We start from the raw sequence: 22,756 nt of genomic DNA, 5'->3' as shown, positions 1-22,756 counted from the left end.
ATACTGACTTCTTAGGAGGTGTTGAAGAAATACTGGTTGAATGAATGAGTGAGTCTTAGTTAAGCCTCACTACAACTTGATGAGATAGGTACCATTCTGTCCAATTTACAGATGAGGACACGGACGGCAAGCTCAAGTCACACAACTAAGGCTGCTGGACCAGCTGACATTTGTAGGCACCTGTTATGTGATGGGCAGGTTCTCTGTGCTTTAGCTCTATCATCTCCTTTAACCCCACAGCCTGTATGAGGGCTGGACGATGATTTCTTGATTTTATTAATCAAGAAACTGAGCCACAAAGAGGTTAATAACTTGCCAAAGGTCACATAAGCAAAGGGGCTGCATTAAACCCAAGTCTAGTTGATTTGGTTTCCAGTGACTTTTGCCACTTTTTTTTTTTACAGCAGTAGACATTTACTTTCAGATGTGGGTCAAGCCGGAGACCCTGTCCTCTGGGAGCTCTCTGTCTAGTGCCTCAGCTCCTGTCTTCAATCTCTGAGTTCTACTTAGAAGCTGTTGGAAAACTGCCAGGTGAGTGTGTGAATGTAGACATGCTGCTGCTCAGAATTCCTGACCCCGGATACCCGCCCCCCCGGGTGTCCCTGGGGACATCCTCTCTCCCTGGGCCCTTTACCTTGCACCGCCAGCTCGGCGCTGGCATAGATGGTACCGTGCTTGTTCTCCGCCACGCACTGGTACATGCCAGAGTCCTCCAGGCTCAGCTTGGAGAACCGCAAGTCCCCCGCCAGCACTTCTACCCGGGCCTGTGCAGAAACGCCCGCCCCGGGCAGGGGAGGGGCATCAGGACCCCTGCAGTGCCCGCGTGGGCGCTCTCGGGGGGCTCAGTGGAGAGGGCGCTGCCTGGACAAAGCCCCCATGTGCGGTCCTCTCCAGGGCCGCCTGGATCCCAGGCTGCAGAGGTTCCCCAGCCCTCATGCAGGTGGGCACATGGAAGCCAGGGGGCTGAGGGACCCACTTAGGACCACCGGTGCGTTTGTGGCTGAGGTGTGCCTGGACCCAAGTCCCGGGACCCTCCAGTCAGGATTCTCTCCGGCTGACCAGGAGGACGTGGCTCTGGGAGCACCTAGAACTACCCTCCGGCACCCTAACTGGCCCAGAGGGCCCCCGGGGGTGTGGGGGAGGGGACCAGGGAGCAGAGCGCAGTGCGCTGGGTGGCAGGGGGACAGACGGCCCAGGTCCCTTACCTGGGAGGTCAGAGGCTCCCCGTTCCGCAGCCAGCGCACTGCCGGCCGGGGCTTGCCGGCGGCCGCGCACGCCCAGTGGAGATCGGAACCGATGTCAGCCTCCCGGTCTGAGATCACGCGGAGCCACTCGGGCTGAGCTATGGAGACCAAAGGGAGCGTCTGCAGCGGAGCCGGGCAGGGCCTCGGGGCTAAGTCCCCGGACCGTCGGACGGCAGAGGGCAGAGGGTTCCGGGAGGGGGGTGGGGGTGGCGGGCGGTGGGGAGAAGCAGTTCACGAAAACTGGCACTTGGCGCCTCTGCCAGTAACTTTTAGTGACTTAAATCTTCGTAGCGCGTTCCGTGCGCTCTGCAGCTCAAGGGCTGCCTCTCGGGACCGACTGGGAAGGCGGGGCCGCGGGCGCCGGCCGGCCGTACCCTGCACGATGATGCGACCCTGGACGGTGTCGCGGCCCTTGGTGTTCTCCGCCTCACACTCGTAGGTGCCCTCGTCCTCGAAGCCCACACTGGGGATCTGCAGGGTGGGCTCGGCCGTGGCCCACTGCGGGGACAGGGAGCCGTCCACTTTGCGCCATTTGATCCTGGGGACGGGGCTGCGGGGAGACAGAGCCAGAGGGCTGGATGGGGCTGGGCAGACGCCCGGGGCCTCCGGCCCCTCACCCTGACCCGGCCCTCCTGGGACGCTGGGCAGGTAGGGAAGGGAAGGGGGGTCTAGGAGAGACGGAGAGACCGGCAGGGAGAAGCTACTCCCGGGGGCTCAGAGCGCCGGGGGTCTGCACCCCGAAGCTGGCTTGCCCTCCTCCGACCCCGCAGCGGCCTCTCCTGGGCCCCACCTCCTCAGCGGCGGCCTGAGACCAGAGTCTCTACCGGTCCCTCTCCCTTCTCCCCAGTGGGGCCTGGCCTCTACTTTTCAAAGGGGATTTAGCTGTTAGTAATATGTGTACTAAATTGACTGAGGAATCAGTGACTCTTATGTGCTTTAAATATGGGTTTTCTGGAAGCCCAATCACTTTCCACAAAGCAGGGGGCATCCTGGGTAATACAGGAGATATAGGAGGGAGGAGGGGACCAATGGTCAAGTCACATTCTTTCTTTCATTCTGTGGACATTTATCCAGCACCTGCTAGCAGCTTAGCACTGGTCCAGTGAGTTCTCCCCAGAGGGGAAGATTTCTGTTATAAACTTTCTATCTTAAAAGGTAACTGTTAGCATCCATAGAATACTTATTCAATGCCAGATACTGTTCTAAGCACTGTATGTATCTTAGTTCGTGCAAACCTCATAACAACCCCAGGAGGTAGGTACTATTATTAACGCTAGGTACAAGTAGGGAATGTGAGAGCTGGATTATAAAGAGAGCTGAGCGCCGAAGAATTGATGCTTTTGAACTGTGGTGTTGGAGAAGACTCTTGAGAGTCCCTTGGACTGCAAGGAGATCCAACCAGTCCATTCTAAAGGAGATCAGTCCTGGGTGTTCATTGGAAGGACTGATGGTAAAGCTGAAATTTGAATACTTTGGCTACCTGATGTGAAGAGATGACTCATTTGAAAAGACTCTGAGATTGCTGCCGCCGCGGGCGCCCCCGCCTCCCCCGCACGGCTCGCCTCCCCGCCGCGCGCCACCCCTCCCCAGCCCGGGAGTTCGCGCGGCCTCGGCGCGGCCTCCGCCCGAGAGCGGCGGCGGGGGGACGGCGGGGGAGGGGCGAGGCGGCCGGACCCGCGGAGGGCGGCTCGGCGGGGCGGGGAGGAGGGAGCTGGTAAAAAATAGAAAAAAAAAAAGAAAAGAAAAGACTCTGATGCTGGGAAAGATTGAGGGCAGGAGGAGAAGGGGATGACAGAGGATGAGATGGCTAGATGGCATCACTGACTCAATGGAAATGGGTTTGGGTGGACTCCGGGAGTTGGTGATGGACAGGGAGGCCTGGCGTGCTGCGGTTCATGGGGTCGCAAAGAGTCGGACATGACTGAGTGACTGAACTGAACAAATAGGGAAACTGAGGCTCAGAGAGGTTAAGTGATTTACCCAAGGTCTCCGTGTCAGCAAGTGACAGAGCTGGGGTTTGAATAAGGCAGGCCAGCTTGGGTCCACACACCACGTTACCTGCCTCCAGCCTGGGGTGCTACATAAGCTGCCGGAGCCGGTCATGGGCTGGGAAGACCAAGTGAGCCGACATGTGTCGGGGCCCTGGCATGTACGATGCCTCACTTACAGACTCAGTGCCCACTGAGGGCCCAGCATTCTGCTAGACCCTGCGGGGGCACCAAGATGACTGAGAGCTGGCCCTGCCCTCTCCCTGGGGGCTCGGAGGGGCTGTGCCCTCCCTCCCCACTACTCACTTCCCAAAGGCGAAGCACTCCAGGGTGACCTGCTGTCCCACCAGCGCGTAGGTCTCTGCTGGGAACCGGGCCTTGATGCTGGGAGCAAAAAGCCTGGTGTCTGCGGAGAGGGTAAGTGTGCACATCAGACAAATGTTCTAGGTCAGGGCTCCTATGCCTGTGACCTTAGCGCAGCTCAGAGCCTGTGTTTCTTGATTTCCTTTCCCATTGGCGTCTGGGGCAAGGCTCTGAGGCTGGGCCGCAGGAGGGCCCTGGGGTCCAGGCCCGGACCCTGTGCCCTCTGAGCTGCTCTTTACAGCTTTAGATGGAAAATCTGCATTCCCACCGACCTTGAGCCTTCAGCCCCCTCCCCCCGGCCCTGCGCACCGACCCTGACCTTCTGCGGCCAGGTTGAGCTGAGCAAACTTGCTGAAGACGCTCTTGGTGGAGAAGTCCATGTGGCTGGTGGCCAGGCAGGAGTAGTTGCCCAGGTCTGAGGCGTTGGTCCGGGCGATGTACAGGTTCCCTGTGGTCTGGGACACGAAGTGCCGCCCGTCCGTCGGGATAAAGTTGGGGAACTCATTGAGGAGCCAGCGGTAGGATAAGCCTGTGAAGGGGGCATGTGAGGGACCTGGGCCGCTGGTCAATGGAGCAGCTCTGCTGGGACCCCACTGTGTGCTGGGGGCCTGTAGACCTGGTCCTGAGAGCCACGGGGCCCGGAACTGGGGCTGGGGGGAGACCCAGAGGGAAGTCGCGTCTTTAGCCCCACTCTCAGGGAGTGCGGTCTGCTGGGGAGACAGCCTGCAGTGGTCGGGGGACACTCCCAGTCTGGGGTGCTGGGGGCACAGAGTCATCTGGAGCTGGGGACCCAGGGATCAGCACTCCAGGGCCCCTCACCACCGCTTACTCCTCCCTCTTCTGTGAGTGGGCAGACGCCTCCTGTACCCTCCCGCATCGCCCGGGGCCTGGCTCACCTGGGTAGTGGGCGGGCGGGTTACAGGGCAGCATCACCCCCCAGCCTTCGTGGGTCTTCACTGGGTCTCGCTCCTCCTTGGAGAATTCCTGCAGAACTGGAGGTGGAAACCAGGCCCTCAGGTGCTGGCCTTCAAGCCTGTGGGCCCTGCCCCGTCAGCCTCAGTGGGGCAGGAGTCACTCGCCCTTTCTGGACACCTCCCAGCACCCTCTTTGCCACCCCTCCAGCATCTCAGCCCCCCGTGGGGCTCACAGCCGAAGCGGAGGACAGCCTCTCTGCTGACGACAGTGCCCACGGGGTTGGAGGCCAGGCACTGGTAGACGCCAGCATCCTGGGCCTTGCTGGGATTCATGATGACCAGGTTGCCTCCAACCAGCTGCTGGCGGGAGCCTGGCTCCAGCTTCATCTCAGTGCCGTTCATCTTCCACCTGCAGTGGGGGTGGGGGGGCTGATGTGAGGACAGCCTGCCGGCACCCAGGGCCTCCCGGCACCACTGCGGGGCCTCACCTATAGGTGGCCGGAGGGCTGGCCCGCGCGCGGCATGCCAGCGTCACCTTCTCCTCTGTGGACTCCTCTGGGAATAGCAGGCCAAGGGGCTGCTCTTCAAAGACAGGCCCAAAGGTAGCTGGGGATCCCCAAGCCGAGCTCCAAGCTGCAGGTGGGGGACATCACCAAAGGTCTCAGGGCCTCGGGGCCAGCTGGAGCCTGGTCTCCGATAGAACTTTCTGCAGTGATGGGAAGGTTCCATTTTTTGAACTGTCCAGTACAGTAGGCACTGGCCACTGTGCCCCTGAAATACGGCTGGTGCAGCTGAGTAACCACATTTTTAATTTTATTTAATTATAATTAATTAAAATTTCAATTTCAATAGGTTAGGCAGACCGCAAATTTGGAAAACTCAGCAGTGGCCACAAGACTGGAAAAGGTCACTTTTCATTCACATCCCAAAGAAAGACAGTGCCAAAGAATGTTCAGCTTACTATACAATTGCACTCATTTCATATGCTAGCAAAGTAATGCTCAAAATTCTTCAAGCTAGGTTTCAACAGTACGTGAACTGAGAACTTCCAGATGTAAAAGCTGGATTTAGAAAAGGCAGAGGAACCAGAGATCAAAATGCCAACATCTGTTGGATCATAGAAAAAGCAAGAGAATTCCAAAAACATCTGCCTCATTGACTATGAGAAAGCCTTTGACTGTGTGAATCACAATAAACTGGAAAATTCTTAAAGAGATGGGAATATCAGACCACCTTTCCTGTCTCCTGAGAAACTTGTATGCAGGTCAAGAAGCAACAGTTAGAACAGGACATGGAACAATGGACTGGTTCAAAATTGGGAAAGGAACGTCAAGGCTGTATATTGTCACCCTGCTTATTTAACTTATATGCAGAATACATCATACAAAACACCAGATGAATCACAAGCTGGGATAAAGATTGGCAGGAGAAATAAATATCAACTTCAGATATTCAGGTGATACCACCCTCATGGCAGAAAGTGAAGAGAAACTAAAGAGCCTCTTGATGAGAGTGAAAGAGGAGAGTGAAAAAGCTGGCTTAAAACTCATGTGGGAATACGTGTACACCCGTGGCGGATTCATGTTGATGTATGGCAAAACCAATACAATACTGTAAAGTAATTAGCCTCTAATTAAAATAAATAAATTTAAATTAAAAAAAAACCTCAACTTTCAAAAAACTAAGATCATGGCATCCGGTCCCATTGCTTCATGGCAAATAGATGGGGAAACAATGGAAACAGTGACAGACTTTATTTTCTTGGGCTCCAAAATCACTGCAGACAGGGACTGCAGCCATGAAATTAAAAGATGCTTGCTCCTTGGAAGACAAGTCATGACAAACCTAGACAGTGTATTAAAAAGCAGAGACGTCACTTTGCTGACAAAGGTCCATGTAGTCAAAGCTATGGTTTTTCCAGTAGTCATGTATGGATGTGAGAGTTGGACCGTAAAGATGGCTGAGTGCCGAAGAATTGATGCTTTCAAACTGTGAAGCTGGAGAAGGCTCTTGAGAATCCTTTGGACAGCAAGATCAAACCAGTTTATCCTAAAGGAAATCAACCTTGAATATTCATTGGAAGCTCCAATACTTGACCATCTGATGCAAAGAGCCAACTTTTTGGGAAAGAGCCTGATGCTGGGAAAGATTGAAGGCAAGAGAAGGAGGCAGTAGAGATTGAGATGGTGAGATGGCATCACCAACTCAATGGACGTGAGTTTGAGCAAACTCCAGGAGATGGTGAGGACAGGGAAGCCTGGCATGCTGCAGTCCATGCAGTTGCAAAGAGTTGGACATGACTTAATGACTAAACCACAAGGCAGACTCCATCTCGTCAAGTTCAGTCAATCACCCTTCCCTCGCAGGTACTGAGTACCTGGGGTATACTTAGCGCTGGGCTAGGGACTAAGTAGCACGGTGACTCCTTCCATCACACGGAGCCTGAGGTCCAGGAAGGAAGGCAGAAAGCTGACAGTGCAAGGAGGCAAGGACCGCGAAAGGGGTTGAGGTTCACGTGCAGGGACCCTTGGAGTGGAAGTGGCTGGAGGACTCACGGGAGAGCTGGCCTGTGGGGTGTGAGAGGGGCCTGGAGAGACGCCTGGAAGCCACAGGCCAAGCAGCAGGGAGAGGACGCGTGGCCCTGGGCCTGTGCTCCTTCTGGGGTGCGTCCCCAGGGAATGTGCTGGGGCTCGGGCCTCTGTGGGCTGTCACAGGGCCCTCGGCCTCAGCTTCCTCACCTGGGAAATGGAAAGATGAACGCCCCTCCCGAGGCCCACAGCAGGGCCAGCCCGGCACAGGCTGGGCACTCAGTGCCTGCTCCTGGACCCAAGTGAGGCGCGGGGCGCGGACTAGGGGAAGGAAGGCTCAGGGGCGGGTGATGCTGTACAGGTGGCTTTGGGGCATTTTTATAAAATTTCCGTGTGACAATTCAAGAAAGAGAGGCCCAGAAAGGGGATCGGCTTGCCCATCGTCACAGGGCAAGCCTGGGGCACACACAGGTCTGGACCTTGGGTTCCTGGGTTTGCTGAGCGGATGGGCATCCCGCATGCAAAGGGCGTTTCTCTGCCTGGCCCCTCCCAGAGCAGATGCCTTGCTCTTCCAGGCGCGGGTCCGGGCTCCCTGTGGGGGGATGCGAGGCAAAGGGCAGGGTCCCACACCCGCCTCGATGTGCTGACCGGGTGGCCGGGCATGCCTTGCCTTTGTGGTGTCAGGCAGGAGCCAGGCCACCCCTAGTTGGCTCCTGTCCCTCAGTGAAGCTGATTTTAGCCTCCTTGGAGGGTCGTGGGGTGGGGTCCCCATTAACTAATTAGCGCCTACTCTCCTGGTTCATCCAGCTGTCAGCCTTAGTCCAGGGGCGGGGGTGGACCCCGTGCCACAGCTGAGGCCCGGTTCCAGACCCCCGGGAATGATGGCAGCTGCTAAGCAGCTCTCAGAATAGAGGGGGAGGCAGGGCTTCCTGAAACGGCACCCTGCCTCCCCCCACCCCCAGCCGTCTCTCTCCCTCATGGCTGCCCCGGGCCTCAGAGATGGCCCAGCTTAATCCCGAGTTAATGATGGTGGTGGAGGGGAGGCACCCCTGCCCCAGCTGGGACTGTGCAGAGGGGCGGGGGAGGCAGCCAGGCTGCTGGGAACAGCCCTGCATAATCGCAGCTTCCAGGAAGTCTGTCTGCACGGTGAGGGTGGGTGGCTGAGTGGGCCCGGGGCACGCTGATGCTTCAAGACTGGCTTCCTTCTGCACTTGATCCCAAGCTTGACCCCCTGCACTAGGCCATATACACACCCTCACCGCAACATCCACACATGCACACTTTCCACACCTGTCATGTACGCTCACTTCCTCACGTGTACACAGACATCCACTATATACATACATGACTCTCTAAGCTACTCCAGGAGTCAGATATATACGTTTATATATACATCAGTTTCCACGCACAGACGGCTACAAATGTCCACATATACTTGTATATGTGTATACATATACAAAATGGGCGTTCATAATATCCAGGCATTAATAATCACAAAATAGATGCTATCTCTTGAGGGCTTACTCTTTATCAAATATCATGCTCCACATTTCTTTTTTGTAACCTCTTTACAAGATAGGTACCCCCATTTTATTGTTTGGCTAATCTGAAAACTGAGACTTAGAGGTTAAAAAACTGGCCCCAAATCACACAGCGAGAAGGAGCAGATCTGGGGTGTGGCCCCTGGCCAGCCTCCCCCAGAGCCACGTCCTCAGCCACAGGGCTCAGGATCCTTGACCTGTTTCCCAACAGCAGAGTCAGAGGTGCTGATCCATCCTGAAGGTACTGAATCAGCATCTCTAGGAGGGAGGCCAAAGAATCTAGATTTTAAAGGGGCTGCATGGGCGTTCTGAAGGGCAGTTAGAGTTGCGAGCCACTGCACCGTGTGTAAGGACTTCTATACACATTTGTCATCCCCTCAAATGCAGTATGTCCTCCATGCAATAACCCACTCACATCTCCACCCTCCCAAACATCCACAGGCACACACTCACTCACCCCATGCCTCCCTATGAGGCTCCACACACATCCACCCACGTCCGCATGCACACACACACACACACATACACACACACACACAGACTCCCGGGCAAATCCGCCTCCTCCATGCTCTCCTTGTTTGACAACCTCTCTGATTCTCTCCTGATTCCCTGTCCTGACAACCCTGCTCCTCAATGCACAGGCTTCGGGGCCTCGCGGAGGAAGCAGAGAGGGAGCTGGGAGCGTGCAGGGGAAGCCGCACCGCGCGGCTTTGCACTGGGGTGCAGGAGTCCAACACTGTGTCCCCACGGTGGGTGCACAGAGACAGCTAAGAGCCGAGGCCCCTTCCGGGACGAACAGCTGTGGGACACTCCACTCTTCCCTCTGCCGCTCCGCCAGGGGGCCGACCAGGTCCCACCTCCCCGGGCCTTCCTGCCTCTCAGGGTCTAAGGACTCCGGAGGCTGCCCACGCTGTTTGCCCAGGACTGAGCTGCCCCTGAGGGTCTGGAATGTGGAGGAGCCCAGGCACCCCTCCTCTGCTTTCTCTGAGCTAGATGTCTCCTGCTCCCTGAAGCCTGGGCTACCTAGCCCAGCAGCACCTCCAGGCCTGGGAGCCCCGGCACCAGGAGCTAGGCCTGGGCTGGGCACCTGGGAGGCTCTCTTACTTCCTAGCAGCCTCACTGACCTGGGTGCAGGGCTGGGAGGCGGTCAGAACATAATGAGGACATCTGACAGTATACCAGTGGGGTCCCTCCCTGCCCAGACGAGGAATTTAAGGTGTGCAGCCCTGCAGGGGACCGCGGGGCGGGGAGGTGGAGTCCGAAGCGGTTAGGGCTCCAGAAGGACATCAGACGATGGGCACGCTTTCTCCCGTGGCGATCTTTAAAGGGAAAGGACATGTCTGTGGGTCTAGGCTGGGGGTCAGGGAGGAGAGACCGAGCAGCGGTCCCAGCAGGCACTTGAGTGGCAGAGGCTGCTGGAGACGCTCTGGCTCTGCCACCCCGGCCTCGGAGCCTACGGCTTGCTCCGCCCCACCCCTTCCCCTTCTGCCTGCCCCGCCACCTGGGATCCCCGGCTCGAGAACCTTGCCTTGGGCCTCTCCTGCCTGCTTCCTGGGCACCCTCTGCTCTGCCTCATCTCTGCGCAGACCCTGTTCCACATTTGGTCCATTTGCCAGGGCTCAGCATTGCCCTGAGGAGCCCTCCCTCCCAGAGTTTTGTGGTCAGGGGACGCTAGAGCGGTCCTATCCAACAGAGCATTATGTGAGGATGGAAATATTCTATAATCTGTGCCGTCCAATACGACCATGAGGCCTTGAAGTGTGGCTAGGACAGTTAAGCAGCTAATTTTTAATTTCATCTTGCAGCCTTAAGGGCTACAACCCTGCACTAATGTGGAGCTCTGGCTGTGCCGTAGTCTTGCTGTGTGACCCAGGGCAAGCCACTCACCCTCTCTGGATCATGTTTCTTTCATCTACAATGAGACAAAGACTCGTCCCCTCTCCTCCTAATCTCAGGAAAAGTAAAATCCACAGACGCGAAAATTCCTCAAGGAAATGGCCTCACGCTGAAGTGCTACAGCAGTGCAGAGCCAGTTCTCTCTCTAGTCATCCCTAACATCCCGACACATCGCTGCTGCCTCCGGAGCCCGGACAAGCCCTCTTACCTGGCGTGGAGACTAGGGCCACAGCTACCAGCATCAGCAGGTGTGCTTTCCTCCCGAGGGGCGTCCCCATGGTGGGCGCTCCAGGTTGGGGTGGGCAGCGGAGACGAGCCTCAGCCCAGCACAGGGAGCATCCGGCTGGAGGCTGAGAGGGACCTGGGGGGACAGAGGGATGGGGAGGCCTCGGAGCTGAGCAGCACACCAGCCGGCAACGCTTCTGCAATCAGCCCGAGAAGAGGCTGGAGTCGCTCCCACCCTCCCCAGGGCCCCGGGGAAGAGCCTGGCTATTGCCCAGCAGCTCTTCCCGGGCTGAGTGCCTCCTGCTGGCCCCCTGAGGGTCTGGCCCTGCCCCGGGCCCCCTCCCCTCCTCCTGCCGCCCGCTGGGTGGTGCTGCTCGGGAAGTGAAGGCAGTGACTAATCGGGAGGCAAGAAGGCGATGCCTGTTCACCAGGAACAGCTCTCCTGGAGGGCTGGAGGGGCCGGGGCCTGAGCCCGGGTGTGGGGAACCAGCTCCATCTTCTCAGGCCCACTCTCCCCGGTCCCGCTCCCCAAGTGGCTGGGTTGGAGGGTAATGAGGGCCTCTGTGAGCTGCCTCTAGTCTCCAGGAACCAGCCTTATTTTCTAGCAGTGGGGAGGAGTTTCACCGGTTCATCCCTCCCCTCTCGCCCTTATGTGCAGTGCATGATGGAGCCATAACTGTGGCCCCCTTAGCAAGGCTCCCAACCAGATGGACTAGCGGTCCCGACAGGCCTCTGGGCAAGAGATAACGCAGCTCCTAGACAAACTTCCTGCCTGCCAAGACGAGTTGCCCTTCTCCAGGGTATCCTCATGACCCAGAGATGGATCGATCCAGGGATACAACCTGGTATCAATACAACCAGGTTCGATTAACCCAGGGATCGAACATGGTTCTCCTGCCTTACAGGCAGATTCTTACCGCCCGAGCTACCCAGGGAAGTCGGGATGAACAGAGACTTGGTTAAATCCTGAAGACCTGGAAAACGTGCTCCCTGGGGACACCAATAGCAATCAGAGCCTCTTTCCCTCAGTCTGAGAGGCGGGGGCCTCAACCTGGAGCAGGAGCGGGGCCGCCTACTCCCGTCTCCAGGCAAACGTGCAGTTTGGGGGAGTGTGGTGTCTCAGGGGCCTCCTTCCGGTGGTCAGAGTGAGCCTGGGTTGCGGGGCCCCCAGGCTGCAGGGAGAGGTCTCACGGCTGCAGGTCCCACCTCTCAGCCCCGCCACCTGCTTTGCAGGAAGCTAAGAGCAGAAGGCGAGGGTCAAAGGTTGAGGGAGACAGCCTGGCTGGGGACTCCGCTGCTAGCTTGCTCCAAAACCCACGTGCTGTGCTTCAGCGTCCTCCTGTGGAAAGCGGGTGCTCTGGTGTGTCCTCCAGCTCTGAGACAGCAGTGCCCCTGAGTGCAGGGTGACCGAGGGCCTGGGAATGCTGGCTTGGATCGGGGTGGGCAGTGGAGGCCTGGGGCCCGTGCAGGACCTGCAGACCAGGCAAGCTCAGGGTCTCTCTGCCTCACTGTGGGCTCCACTCCCCGCAAAGAAGGGGCTCCCAAACCTCTTTCAGCCTCAGCATGGGCCAGCACCACCCTTTTCCTGCCTCCCCAGCAGCCTCCCAGCAGCTGGGAAGGTTGGGGGCAGAAGCGGCCGCAGGGCTCAGGGACGATGTGGGCTGAGGAGCTGGGTGTTCTGTGGGGGGTGGGTTTACACTGGTGCACCCCCTCCCCTGCCCCAACTCCAGCATCGTGCCTCTCCCCACGTCAGGTAGGCCCAGACCCACCTCACCGCTTGCCCCTCCCCATCCTTGTCCCTTTCCGCTCCAGACCTCGACCCAAGGTTTCGGCGCTTCCAGCGGGTCGGACACTCCCCCAGGGCCCTTGGTGCAGAACAGGCTCACCTGCCTGAGAACAGCTGTCGTGTCAGACGCTCACACTCACACTCACACAGTGGGCTGACCAGGCTTCAGTCCTGCTTAAGAGTTACCCCAGGGCAGACAGACACACACGCACCCTCCTATTCTCACACACACTACCTCACACACACACAGTCTCACACAGGCTCTCAGGTTGCTAGGGTCAGCAGGGTGCTCAGTCATGGAAGAATCTAGAAGCAGGACCCTGGAGCGTCACAAATGCAGGAAGCTGTTCTCATGACAGGGAGCCAGTGGGCACTGGAAACCACCTCAGGCTTTGGAATCACGGACAGGAGTCGGTGACCTTGGCTTCGTCTCCTAACAGTGTTGTGAGCTTGGCCGAGTCTTCCTCCCTGGTGGACCTCAGTGTCCTCATCTGCCAAGTGGAGACCATAGCACTTCCTTCCCAGAGCGGTTGGGAGTGGTCAGTGAGGTATGGAGCGTCCCGCAGGCGCAGTCCTCGGGCTGTTTGGACTTGCCTTGGCTGACGGTGGGGGCGGGGGCACGGAGAGAGGACGGGGCAGCAGACCCCTTCCCACTTCAGCCAGAGCAGCTCCCTTACATTTGCTGTATCCACTGGACTTTCCTCCCAGGTTCCCTCTACACAAAGAGACCCGCGGTTCCGAACGGTTTGAAAACGTCTCTTTGGCAGTGTGCCCCATCCGGAGTCTGGCCCAGAGAAGGTGCTCAGTCATCGTTCGCCGCCTGCCCTCCGTCTGCCAGTCCTGAGAGCTCACAAGGGGGAGGGTGCAGGCTCGGGGAGACGTTCCCTTATCCTGAGCTGCCCGAGCGGCGCAGAGATGGATGGACAGGGACCGGAGGCCGGTCTGCAGACTTGGGCAGGGGGCTGCTGTGCCCACCAGCAGTGCTGGAGAGAGTGGGTGGGTGTGCGTGTGTATGCATGCATGTGATGTCTGTGTGCATCTGTGTGTTCCGTATGTCCCTGTGTATGTGTGTGGTCTGGTCTTCTGTCTCTGTGTGTATGCATGTATCTGTGTGTCTGTGTATGGGGGGAGTATCTGTTCTTTGTGTATATGCCTCCGCGTGTGTGTGAGTGTGTGTGTCTTACGTCTCCGCCCAGCACACGGTGTGAGGACCCAGCCCTGCCTTGCTTCTCTGTGATCTGCACCCTGGATCATTCCCCTCCACATGACAGTGGTCAGAAGTATCTGCCATCTCTTTTGCTTGCTGTTCTTTCAGTTGCTAAGTCATGTCTGACTCTTTGAGACCCCAAGGACTATAGCCCGCCAAACTCCTCTGTCCATGGGACTTTCCAAGAATACTGGAGTGGGTTGCCATTTCCTTCTCCAGGAGATCTTCCTCACCCAGGGATTGAACCTGCATCTCTTGCACTGGCAGGCGGATTCTTTACCGCTGAGCCACCAGGGAAGCCCTGGTTATCTCTCTTACTGTAAGTGATTATCACACATCATGAATAACACGATCCTTCTACTCATCCTTCAATTTAATCTGGGCTTCAATCTGTCACCTCTAGGTTCAAGCACCCTGGGCATCCCTGGGGACTGAGACCTGTGGTCCCAGAGGAGACGTGGGTGTGGAAGGGCTGGGACCGGGCGTGTCTAGGGTTGTCCTCTGGGATCACTGGCGACTGGTCAACTCAACCAGATGTGCACTGAGCCAAGGCCTTGTGTGAACACCCCCCCCCCCCCGCCGCCACACACACACCCTCCCTCCGCCCGCTCCCCCTACAGAGCCTGGGTCAGAGATAGGAGGCACTGGCATGCAGCCTTGTCCTGCGTCCGTCCCCACTGTATATTTAAGACTGTGTGCCAGGCACTGTGCTAAGCGTGAGGGGTGGGCAGGAACAACACCACCACACTTGCAGAGCCCCTGCCCAGCTGAATGCAACCGGAGGATGTGCTCGAAAGCCTCAAGGGTCAGTCATCTCCCACACCAGCCCTGTGACACACTCTAGAACACCCAGGATGGAGCTCGGGCTGGAGTGGAGCTATGCCAGGCCCAGAGCTGGCCCCAGGCAGCTGCCCTGGCACGGGGGTGGGCAGGCACAGGCTGGCACAGGCGGGCACAGGCTGCCACTATTTGGGACCCGTCCTGAGAGAACGTAGGAGTTTATAGCTGCTCGAGGTTCAGGGGAGCTGGCTGAGTTGCTGGGCCTGGGGGACAAAGGATCTGGAAGACCACTGGGGATTGGGAGGCTGGGAGCTGGACTCTCCCAGGGTCTGCGGGCTGAGGACCCCTGCTCAGGGCCAATCAGCAGATGAAAGATGCCCTCCACCAAGTGCTTCCCCTAGGGTACTGAGTTCCCAGCCCTGGAATCTGTCTCTCCTTTCCCCTGACAACGGAGATCTGAGCAGGTTTGGGATGAATGGGGGTAGGAAAAGAAGGAGTTAGGAGCCCAGTTGAGGGCAGAGACTCAGTGACTTCTTATAAGCCACTAGGGATTACAGGGGCACCCTGGGTTCCCCGCACCCGGCACACTGCTTAAAGGCGGTGGCGGGGGGGTCTGGTGTTGACAGGTCTCATGCTTACTAGCCAGTGTAACCTTAGGATAACCAACCGATATAACCCCAGTTACTGTATGTTACTGAACTCTGAGCCTCAGTCTCTGTCTGCAGAATGGGGATGTACCCACCTCCCGGGACTCCTGTGAGGTCAGCAGCATTCCTGGCCCATAGTAAGTGCTTGAGAAACATCAGAGCTTGTCACTGAGAACCCTCACCAGTCTCAAGCGCGGGCACCAGCACACCGAGGGACACACAAGTGTGCCCACAGACACCGCGCCTGGCTGTGAGCCTGGCTTCCACACGGTCACAACATCTGGGCCACACTCACATGTATCGGGAACACTGATAGACTCCCCCCTCCCCATCTCCCTGGACGGGTGCCTTCCCCCTTCACCCCTGCGGGTGTGGGGGGCCTCAGCAAGCACCCCACAGGCATGCTGTTGCAGACGAGGACACAGGGGCACACGGTCACACCCAGACTCTGTGCGTGCAGGAGGGCACCTGGCTCGGACACACACATGGGCTTCCCCGAGCAGGTACTTCTCATCAGCCGCCCCACCTCCTGCCTGTGGAGTCTAAGATGGGAGGGGGACTCTGGCTACGAAAGGAATTGCCTATGAAAGGGTCCTGGGATGTGACCACCATCTTCCAGAAAGGTCTACACCATCTCCATGCCCCTGGGAGGATGGGGTCTGCAGTGGCCTCGTGGGGCTGCGTGCCCGGTGGGGTGGGAGCTGGCAGGAAGAGGACTGTGCCTGAGAGGCCTCGGTGGTGGGCGGCTGGTGTCCTGAGCTGGAGCAGGTCCCCGGGTGTGTTGGGTGGGAGGGGAAACCCCTCAGTCCCCATGGGAACAGGGACTGCTTGGGGACAGGGCAGCCTGGCCGCGGTCCTGCCCTGGCCTGCTCCCGGTGCTCCCTCCCTCCTGGGCCCTACTGGTCTCTGCAGGCTCTTTGTATTTGCAGCTGGTGCCCTGAGGCCCTGCCCTGGCACAACCGTGCCCTTTGGGGAGAGCTGAGACTCCCAGGCTTGCGGATCTGCTTAAGCGTTGGGCCCTGGTCTGGGGGAGTCGGCCCTTGATCTGAGGCCTGGAGTCTTTCCCTCCCGTGCCCACCCTCTCCACTGAAGAGACCCTGCAAAGTGGGGAGTGGACAGAAGGGGCAAGCTCTGCGGGCTTCTGAGGGGACCTGGAGGTGGGGCATGCAGCGCCCAGACTCCAGGGTTCCTGCCTGCCTGCCTGCTAAGCGTGGGGTCTGGGGGCAGAAGAGGAGAGGGCTTTGGAGGAGGGCCCCTTTCTGCGACATCAGGAGTGGGAGCAATTGTTCCAACTTGGTTTGGAAGATCCAAATCAGGAATAAATCAGTGGAGCAATTTTGCATGTCCCCTCTTCTCTGAGAGGATCTGCTGAGAGATTTCCCCGTTTCTGGACAGGCTGGTTCAGAACCAAACCTGGCCGGGCTGGGTTTGAACTTGCTCCTCCCCTTCGGCTAGTGTCCACTCCAGGGCCCCGGTTAATCACACCTGTGGGGCTATGCTGCACGAGGGCCACCCTTCCGCCAGACCCAGGGTGGAGAAGCCTTTGGTCTAAGAGGCGGGCAGACATGGAGAGGATGCAGGCTGGAGGAGACCAGCAGGTTTCATCCAGGTGGGGTGCCCTGAGTGTGGGGTGGGAGTCATCAGATAAAGAAGCGGAGGTGCCCTTGGGTCGGCCCATGTCCTGCGATGGAGTGTGCTCGGTTTTGGGTGAGACCATCACACACCTTAGCTGTGGTTTGCACCCTCTTTGGGTAAACAAGGAAACGTGGGCTCAGTTTATAGCAAGAGAACTCATTAAACCCATGGAAGGACTTCTTCACTCCAGGATGGTTACCATCAGGGCATGGAACCCACAAAAACTTCCATGAATATTCCAAGTTAGCAAAACCCCAGGGGGTTTGGTCTAGGCTGGAGAGGTCGAGAAGGGTGAGAGGTGGCCAGCATGGAAGAGGGAGAGAAAAGGATGCCTGTCTGCCCATGGATTCCTGAGTCACTCCCGCCTGTATTTATTGCAGGATGACCTGAGACTGGGAGAAATTTACAGGGTCATCCAGCCCAATTTCTACTCCAGGCAAGAGTGCCTCTCAGCTTGGCCCGGACCCCACGTCCCCGCCCCTCACACAGTCATGGGAAAGAAGGCTGCCCCAACTCCTCATGGCTCATCATCCTGGTGAGGAAGTCGCTCCTGCAGTCTAGCTTCAGTCCCTCTTGCTTCATTGGCATATCTGTTGCTCTAGTTCTTTTTTTCCCTGTGAATCCAACCCTGTGGTTCTGACCTTAGGTTTCTGAGATAAGCTTTCTCACAAACATTTGGCTGAGGACATCTCTGGGGGTCGTGGGCACTGTGCCTTCTCAAAGGGTGCAGCTTCCCTGATGGACACTTTGGGGGCACCTCTTTCTTAGTACTGCTCCTGAGGAGCGAGTCTGGTCAGCAGTCAGAGACCATCCTGCTGAGCGCACTGCCTCAGAGGCCCTTCCCACACGTGTCTATTTAAACAACTGCTGGCAGAGAAGGTGCTGGAGCGGAGTTGCATAAGGAGTGAAATCCTGGGTGGGGGGGACGGTGTGGGGTGCATTTGACCGGCAGGGAGCCTGCAGAGAGAGCTTGGGGGTGTAGACACTGGGTGGGGAGTAAGAGGGGAATAAGCGAGGCCCCTCTGCTCAGGCAGTGTGCTTCTGCGTCCCCTGCCGCTCAGGGGGGGCCCAGAAGGAGAGGGGGCGTCGGGGACTTTGCTGCCGTGGGCGCAGCGGCCCCTCCATGTCTGTCTCACCTCAACCCCCTCCTGATGGCTGGGGGCTCCTGGTAGATCTCATGGGGAAGGAGAGAGAACTCTGACCTTGGGTGAAAGCCGTCCTCGAGGGGACCTGCAGCCTGGCTGGAGAGGGTTAGATGGTGGGCCCCGGGTGGGGCGTGGACCTCCCTGCTCCCAAGGCCAGGGTCGGGCACGTCTCCGCCCCACCTCCGGCCCACCCTCGCTGCCCTCGGTCCCATCGGGTCTCTCTGAGGGCCCCTGGGAAGCAGGGACGTGGAGGCTGGGAGAGGAGTCCCAGACGGCCGCCGGGAATTTGATGAGACCAGCGACACCCTGGCTAACACGGGGTCTTCCTCCTCCCGCCTCCCTTCGGGCAGAAGGACAGGATGCCAGCTGGGCTGGGGAAGGAGGCTGGGGCTTTGGGGGTCAGGCCGGAAGGCAAGGGTGAGAGGAGTCTGACCCGCTGCGGGCTGGATGTAAAGCAGGGGGAAGTTAGGAGCAGGAAACCCGGGGGGGAGCAAGTCCAGGTTCTCCGGGGCAGGGGCCATGGGCACTCCCAGCTCCAGAACCTCTAAACAACCTTGACTGACAGCTTTTCCCCCAGGACTCAGGCTCAGCCCCCACCGGTCTGTGGCTTTGTCCCCGTGCGAACGCTCTCCTTCCACACAGGCGCTGTCTCAGCTTACCCCTCCTTCCTCGCGCCCCAGACGTGGGGACCCCTCCTGGAGGAGGTGATGGCTGCGCCCCCCTCCTCTGGCTTGGGGAACCCCATGGCGGGACAGGACTGCCTTCTCTTTCAAGACCCCGGAGGTGGCACCCCTCCCCCTTCCGGCCCATCCCCTCCCCCGCGGGAAAGTCAAACTTCTGTGCCTCCTTCACTGCCACCGGCGAGGATGGGGGGCCCCCGAGGAGACGGGGAGGGTGGGCAGGGCGGAAGGGATGTGACTTGACCCAGGTTCTCCTCCCTAAGTCCGGGCCCCTGGACGGGCCTTTGCCTAAACTTGTGCTCCAGTCTCCCTTTACCTCCCGCAGCCTCCCCCTCTGTCTAACAGAAGCAGGACTTCATAAAGAGGTCACCCTGCACGGGCAGGCCGCATCCGGCCAGTCAGGTTCGCTCCCATCCAGGGACACGGCAGGCTGGGGCACGGGGGCCTGGCCTCACTCACAGACAGTCAAGCCCTGGGCCAGGGGCACAGGGCAGGGCTGTGGCCTCTGCCCACTCTGGGGGCAGTCACTGCTGCCAGCCTGTGGCTTGAGCTCCTGGACACACTCTTGGGGTTCAGCTTCCCGGCCAGGCCTGGCCTGCCAGGGCCCTGCGGGGTGCCACCTATGTTGACAGGGCGGAGGGGGTCTCGGTCCCGGCTGCCCCTGGGGGGCTGGGGTGAGAAGTCAGACGGGCCCCTGCCAGCCGGCTGGGGTTTCTGCTCTGCCTCTGTGCCCTGCCCCCCGCAAAGGAACTGAGCGCCCAGCCCCTGCCCACAGCGGTGCCCCGGGAAGCCCCTGGGCTGGAGGAGACAAAAGCGGCTGGCACCTACCTGGGATGTAAGGAGGGTGTTGGCGGGGGAAGGGGGACGCCGCTCACGCCGGGGAGCCGAGCCAGCCGGTCTGCCGGCCCCGGGCCGCCCTCCTCCGCTCCGCTCCCTCAGCCCCAGCGCTCGCTGCCGTCCTGGTGCAGCGGCGGGCGAGGGCGCGCGTGTGCGCGTGTGCGTGTGTGTGCGCGTGTGTGCCGCCGGTTCACTGCAGCATCTCTGCACCGAGATGTGCTCCTCCCTCTTGTCGGCGCCGCTCACTGGCTGGCTCGGTCTCAGCCTGGAGACGCGCCCCGGCCCCTCCCTTCTCCAGCCGCCCAGCTTCACCTCATTTGCTTCCCGTGTTTAAGGGCCGGGCGCGTCTTCCGTGAGGCTCGGGCGGCTCAGCTCCTGCGCCGCCTGGCCTCTGCCCCCGCCCTCCCTGCCCAGCGCCGAGCTGAAGGGCTGGAGAGGGTGCGCTGAGGAAGCACGAAAGAGTGGCTTAGTCCTCAAGCCCTGAGACCCATGGCAGCAAACTCCATGCAGCCCTTAGAGGAAGGGCTGCAAATTAGAAACGAGGTGCGGGCCGAGTGGGGTGGAGGGCTGCCTCTGATCGTCTTTATTGTTTCCCCTGTTTATGAGAGTAAGGTGGGCTCTTGGTCAAGATAACCGAACATTAGAGGAAATTTTAAAATAGATAGTGAATGTACCTTAGCAGATTTAAATTACATGCCTCCGGGTTTATTAATTTCATGTAAATAATTACATGGGTTATTAGTATTATTTTATGCAAATGGATCACCTCATATATCATTGATTGGCAAAATATTTTAAAATTATATAGTAGACCTTGAGCCACTTTTCACACTTTCAACCAGCCCTCAGTGTGTTGTCATGAAAAGCCCACTAGACTAAGAGTCTGGGTCTTTGCAGGCAGTCTGGGCCCTCCAACTAGTTTTACTGAATGTTCTAGGCTGAGTGCGTTGTCTTCCTGAGCCTCATCGATCACCTGAAGGGGCTAAAGATGGCCAGGGTCCCTGCCGGCTCTGAGATTCTAGGTGCTCACTTGGTGAGTGACGCGTCTCCCCCTCTCTGCTCCTGTCGTGGGCAGGCGTGCCCCTGGAGGCTGGGGCCTGGAGGAGGAGGGACGAGCCGTCTGTGGCGGCCGTGGCCCGGCAGGCTGTCACTGTGCCCCCACCCTGGTCCACCTGCTGTCTAGCTCTCACAGACGGGACCAGTGAGCCGTCCAGATGCTGAAGCAGCTGGTGGGGGCAGGCCAACATCAGAGCTTTAAGGGGCATACCTGTCAAGCCTGGAGCGTGGCCATCAGAGCTTTCAGGGGACATACCTGTCAAGCCTGGAGCGTGGCTCCATGTATTTTTGAGTGGAGGGGGACACAGAGGCTTGGGACGGGCCTGGATCGACAGAGAAGGGGCCTGGAAAGGGAGGAGGAGGTGTGGTCTGAGGGAAGGCCTGTAGCTCAGCCTCCGAGGCCAGAATGCCTGCCCGGGTCCCATCCACTCTCCCCGCTCCAGGGCCTTCCGCTGCCCCTGCATGTAGCTTTCCCAGCTCGGGGACAGTCTTCCTCGTTCCTGATGGAGGCTCTGTGAGCCACATCTCCTGGATAACTTGGACTGCTGAGCAAGTCCCTTCCGGGATGTCCTTCCTTCTGCCTCTGCCCACGCTGTCCTTGTCTGTCTGTCTTCCTGAGGCTGGCACTTGGCCTCAAGCTTCTGAGGTTAGCCCTGCCCTCTGACCCTACCCATGTCAACCAAGGCTCTGATGAGAGCGCCCCGAGTTCTCTCCAAGCAGAAACGGCTGCCAAGAGGGGTTGGCTCAGCTGCTGCCCTGGGAGAGGCGGACTGGGCATTGGCTGACTCAGGGGCCAATGGTCTGGAAATGTTTGCAGAAGGATTGGTTTAGATTGACACTGCTGTCTTTATGACTGTTTTAGGACAGCTGCTGCCTTTGTGGTGGGGGGTGGGTCCTTGGGGAGGCCACGGTTCCCATCCCAATGATACCGGTGACTAGGGGCTCTAAGATGTTCTCAGACCCCTCTGCAACCTGCCTGCCCTGCCCCTGGGCTCCAGAAGCCACAGTAAGTGCAAACAGGGTGCTAACTGAGCCCAGGACTGGATTTGGGGCAGTATCTCCCAAAGTTTCATCTTGGAGGGATTTGGGGGGCTTGGGGGCTCCTCACTGCCTCAGGTGCTTCTGTTTCTGACAAAAGAGTGGGCTGAGCCTTTGGGGGTCTAGGCTGAGTTTTGCTTGTGGGTCCATTAGATTGATAATGGCAACGGCATTTTATATTATTATTAATTATTGTATAAATTATTAACAACGACTTGAGTGTCTCCAACGAGCCAGGAACTGTACTAAGTGCTTTAACTGAATTGTCCACCCAAGGGGGTATGTGTTATTATTATTATGCTCACTCTACAGATGAGGCTCAGAGAGATTGAAGAACCTGCTCAGAGTAAACAAGAGGAGAAGTGGAGAATGCTGGTCGGACTCCAGTATCCACGTACTCCAGCCCCCAGCCTCCGGCCCCTCTGGGGTGGACAGAGCAGGGGACAGGTGCCTGTCAGATCCCAGAATCCTCAGCACAGTTGATTACAAGGGGCACTTCTTTTTTCTGGGGCTAAGCAGTATGTCTTCCTGTTGTCTAGAGCAGGACACCTCATCTCCAATTTGGGTTTCCGCAGACTTCCAGACGGGCAGAGAAGGCGAGCTGAAGATGATCAGGCAGCTAATCAAATGGCCACTGTTTGCCTGACAATGTGGTGACCCCAAGTGGGGGCTCCCAGGAGGCATCTTGAGGGCCACTCAACCCTGCTCAGACCACCTGCTCCCTGCTCCGGAGGCCCACCAGGGGATCTCCCGTGGTCAAGGAGGGGCCTCGGGTCAGCCCCAGGGGACCAGTGGGGAGGAGCTCTCTGCCAGGACACAGGCCCCTGACAGTGTGGCTCTCCTCCCGTGTTAGTCCGAGCCTCACATGGCCTTTCCCAGCCCCTCCTGCAACCAGGCTCTTCACCTCTGATCTCAGGCTTCAGAAGTTTTCTAGCACTCCCAGGAGTGTTCGTGTGTTTTTGGAGCCGGGTCTCTACCTAGAACAGCGGAGGGTTAAAGAGCCACTGGATATGGTCTGTTTTTAGTGTGCTTGTAACCTTTCTGGAAGCAGTCTGGATGTGGGAGCCGGATGGTCCATCCGCAGCCTCCAGGAAGAGGGCCAGGTGGGTTGGGCAAAGCTCTGAAACCAGACCAGCTTGACACAGAGTCCTGTGTGGCCCCAGGCAAGTCACTAATCTCAGAGTCCCAGGTTCTCCATCTGAAAAACAGGGATGAAGACACAAACCTCGCCTAGCTGGTGTGAATG

The 22,756-nt window shown here is 58.3% G+C and overlaps 1 protein-coding gene across 1 annotated transcript in view; it reads right to left on the bottom strand.

Moving 5' to 3' along the window:
* CNTN2 (contactin 2) overlaps positions 1–19,711 on the bottom strand; it is a 33,516-nt gene extending 13,805 nt beyond the window's left edge. Inside the window, exons 1-10 of the mRNA XM_061381984.1 lie at positions 19,408–19,711; positions 10,683–10,835; positions 4,998–5,142; positions 4,743–4,918; positions 4,492–4,587; positions 3,915–4,124; positions 3,539–3,638; positions 1,619–1,794; positions 1,206–1,342; positions 635–764 (exon numbers count right to left, since the gene is read on the bottom strand). Coding sequence (XP_061237968.1) covers positions 635–764; positions 1,206–1,342; positions 1,619–1,794; positions 3,539–3,638; positions 3,915–4,124; positions 4,492–4,587; positions 4,743–4,918; positions 4,998–5,142; positions 10,683–10,752 — 1,240 coding nt within the window. The 5' untranslated portion in view covers positions 10,753–10,835; positions 19,408–19,711. The remainder of the gene's footprint in view (positions 1–634; positions 765–1,205; positions 1,343–1,618; positions 1,795–3,538; positions 3,639–3,914; positions 4,125–4,491; positions 4,588–4,742; positions 4,919–4,997; positions 5,143–10,682; positions 10,836–19,407) is intronic.
* Between the last annotated feature and the right edge of the window lie 3,045 nt (positions 19,712–22,756).

Source organism: Bos javanicus, chromosome 16, assembly GCF_032452875.1.
Source record: "Bos javanicus breed banteng chromosome 16, ARS-OSU_banteng_1.0, whole genome shotgun sequence".
NCBI lineage: Eukaryota > Metazoa > Chordata > Mammalia > Artiodactyla > Bovidae > Bos > Bos javanicus.
This window is presented reverse-complemented; position numbering and strand designations above follow the sequence as displayed.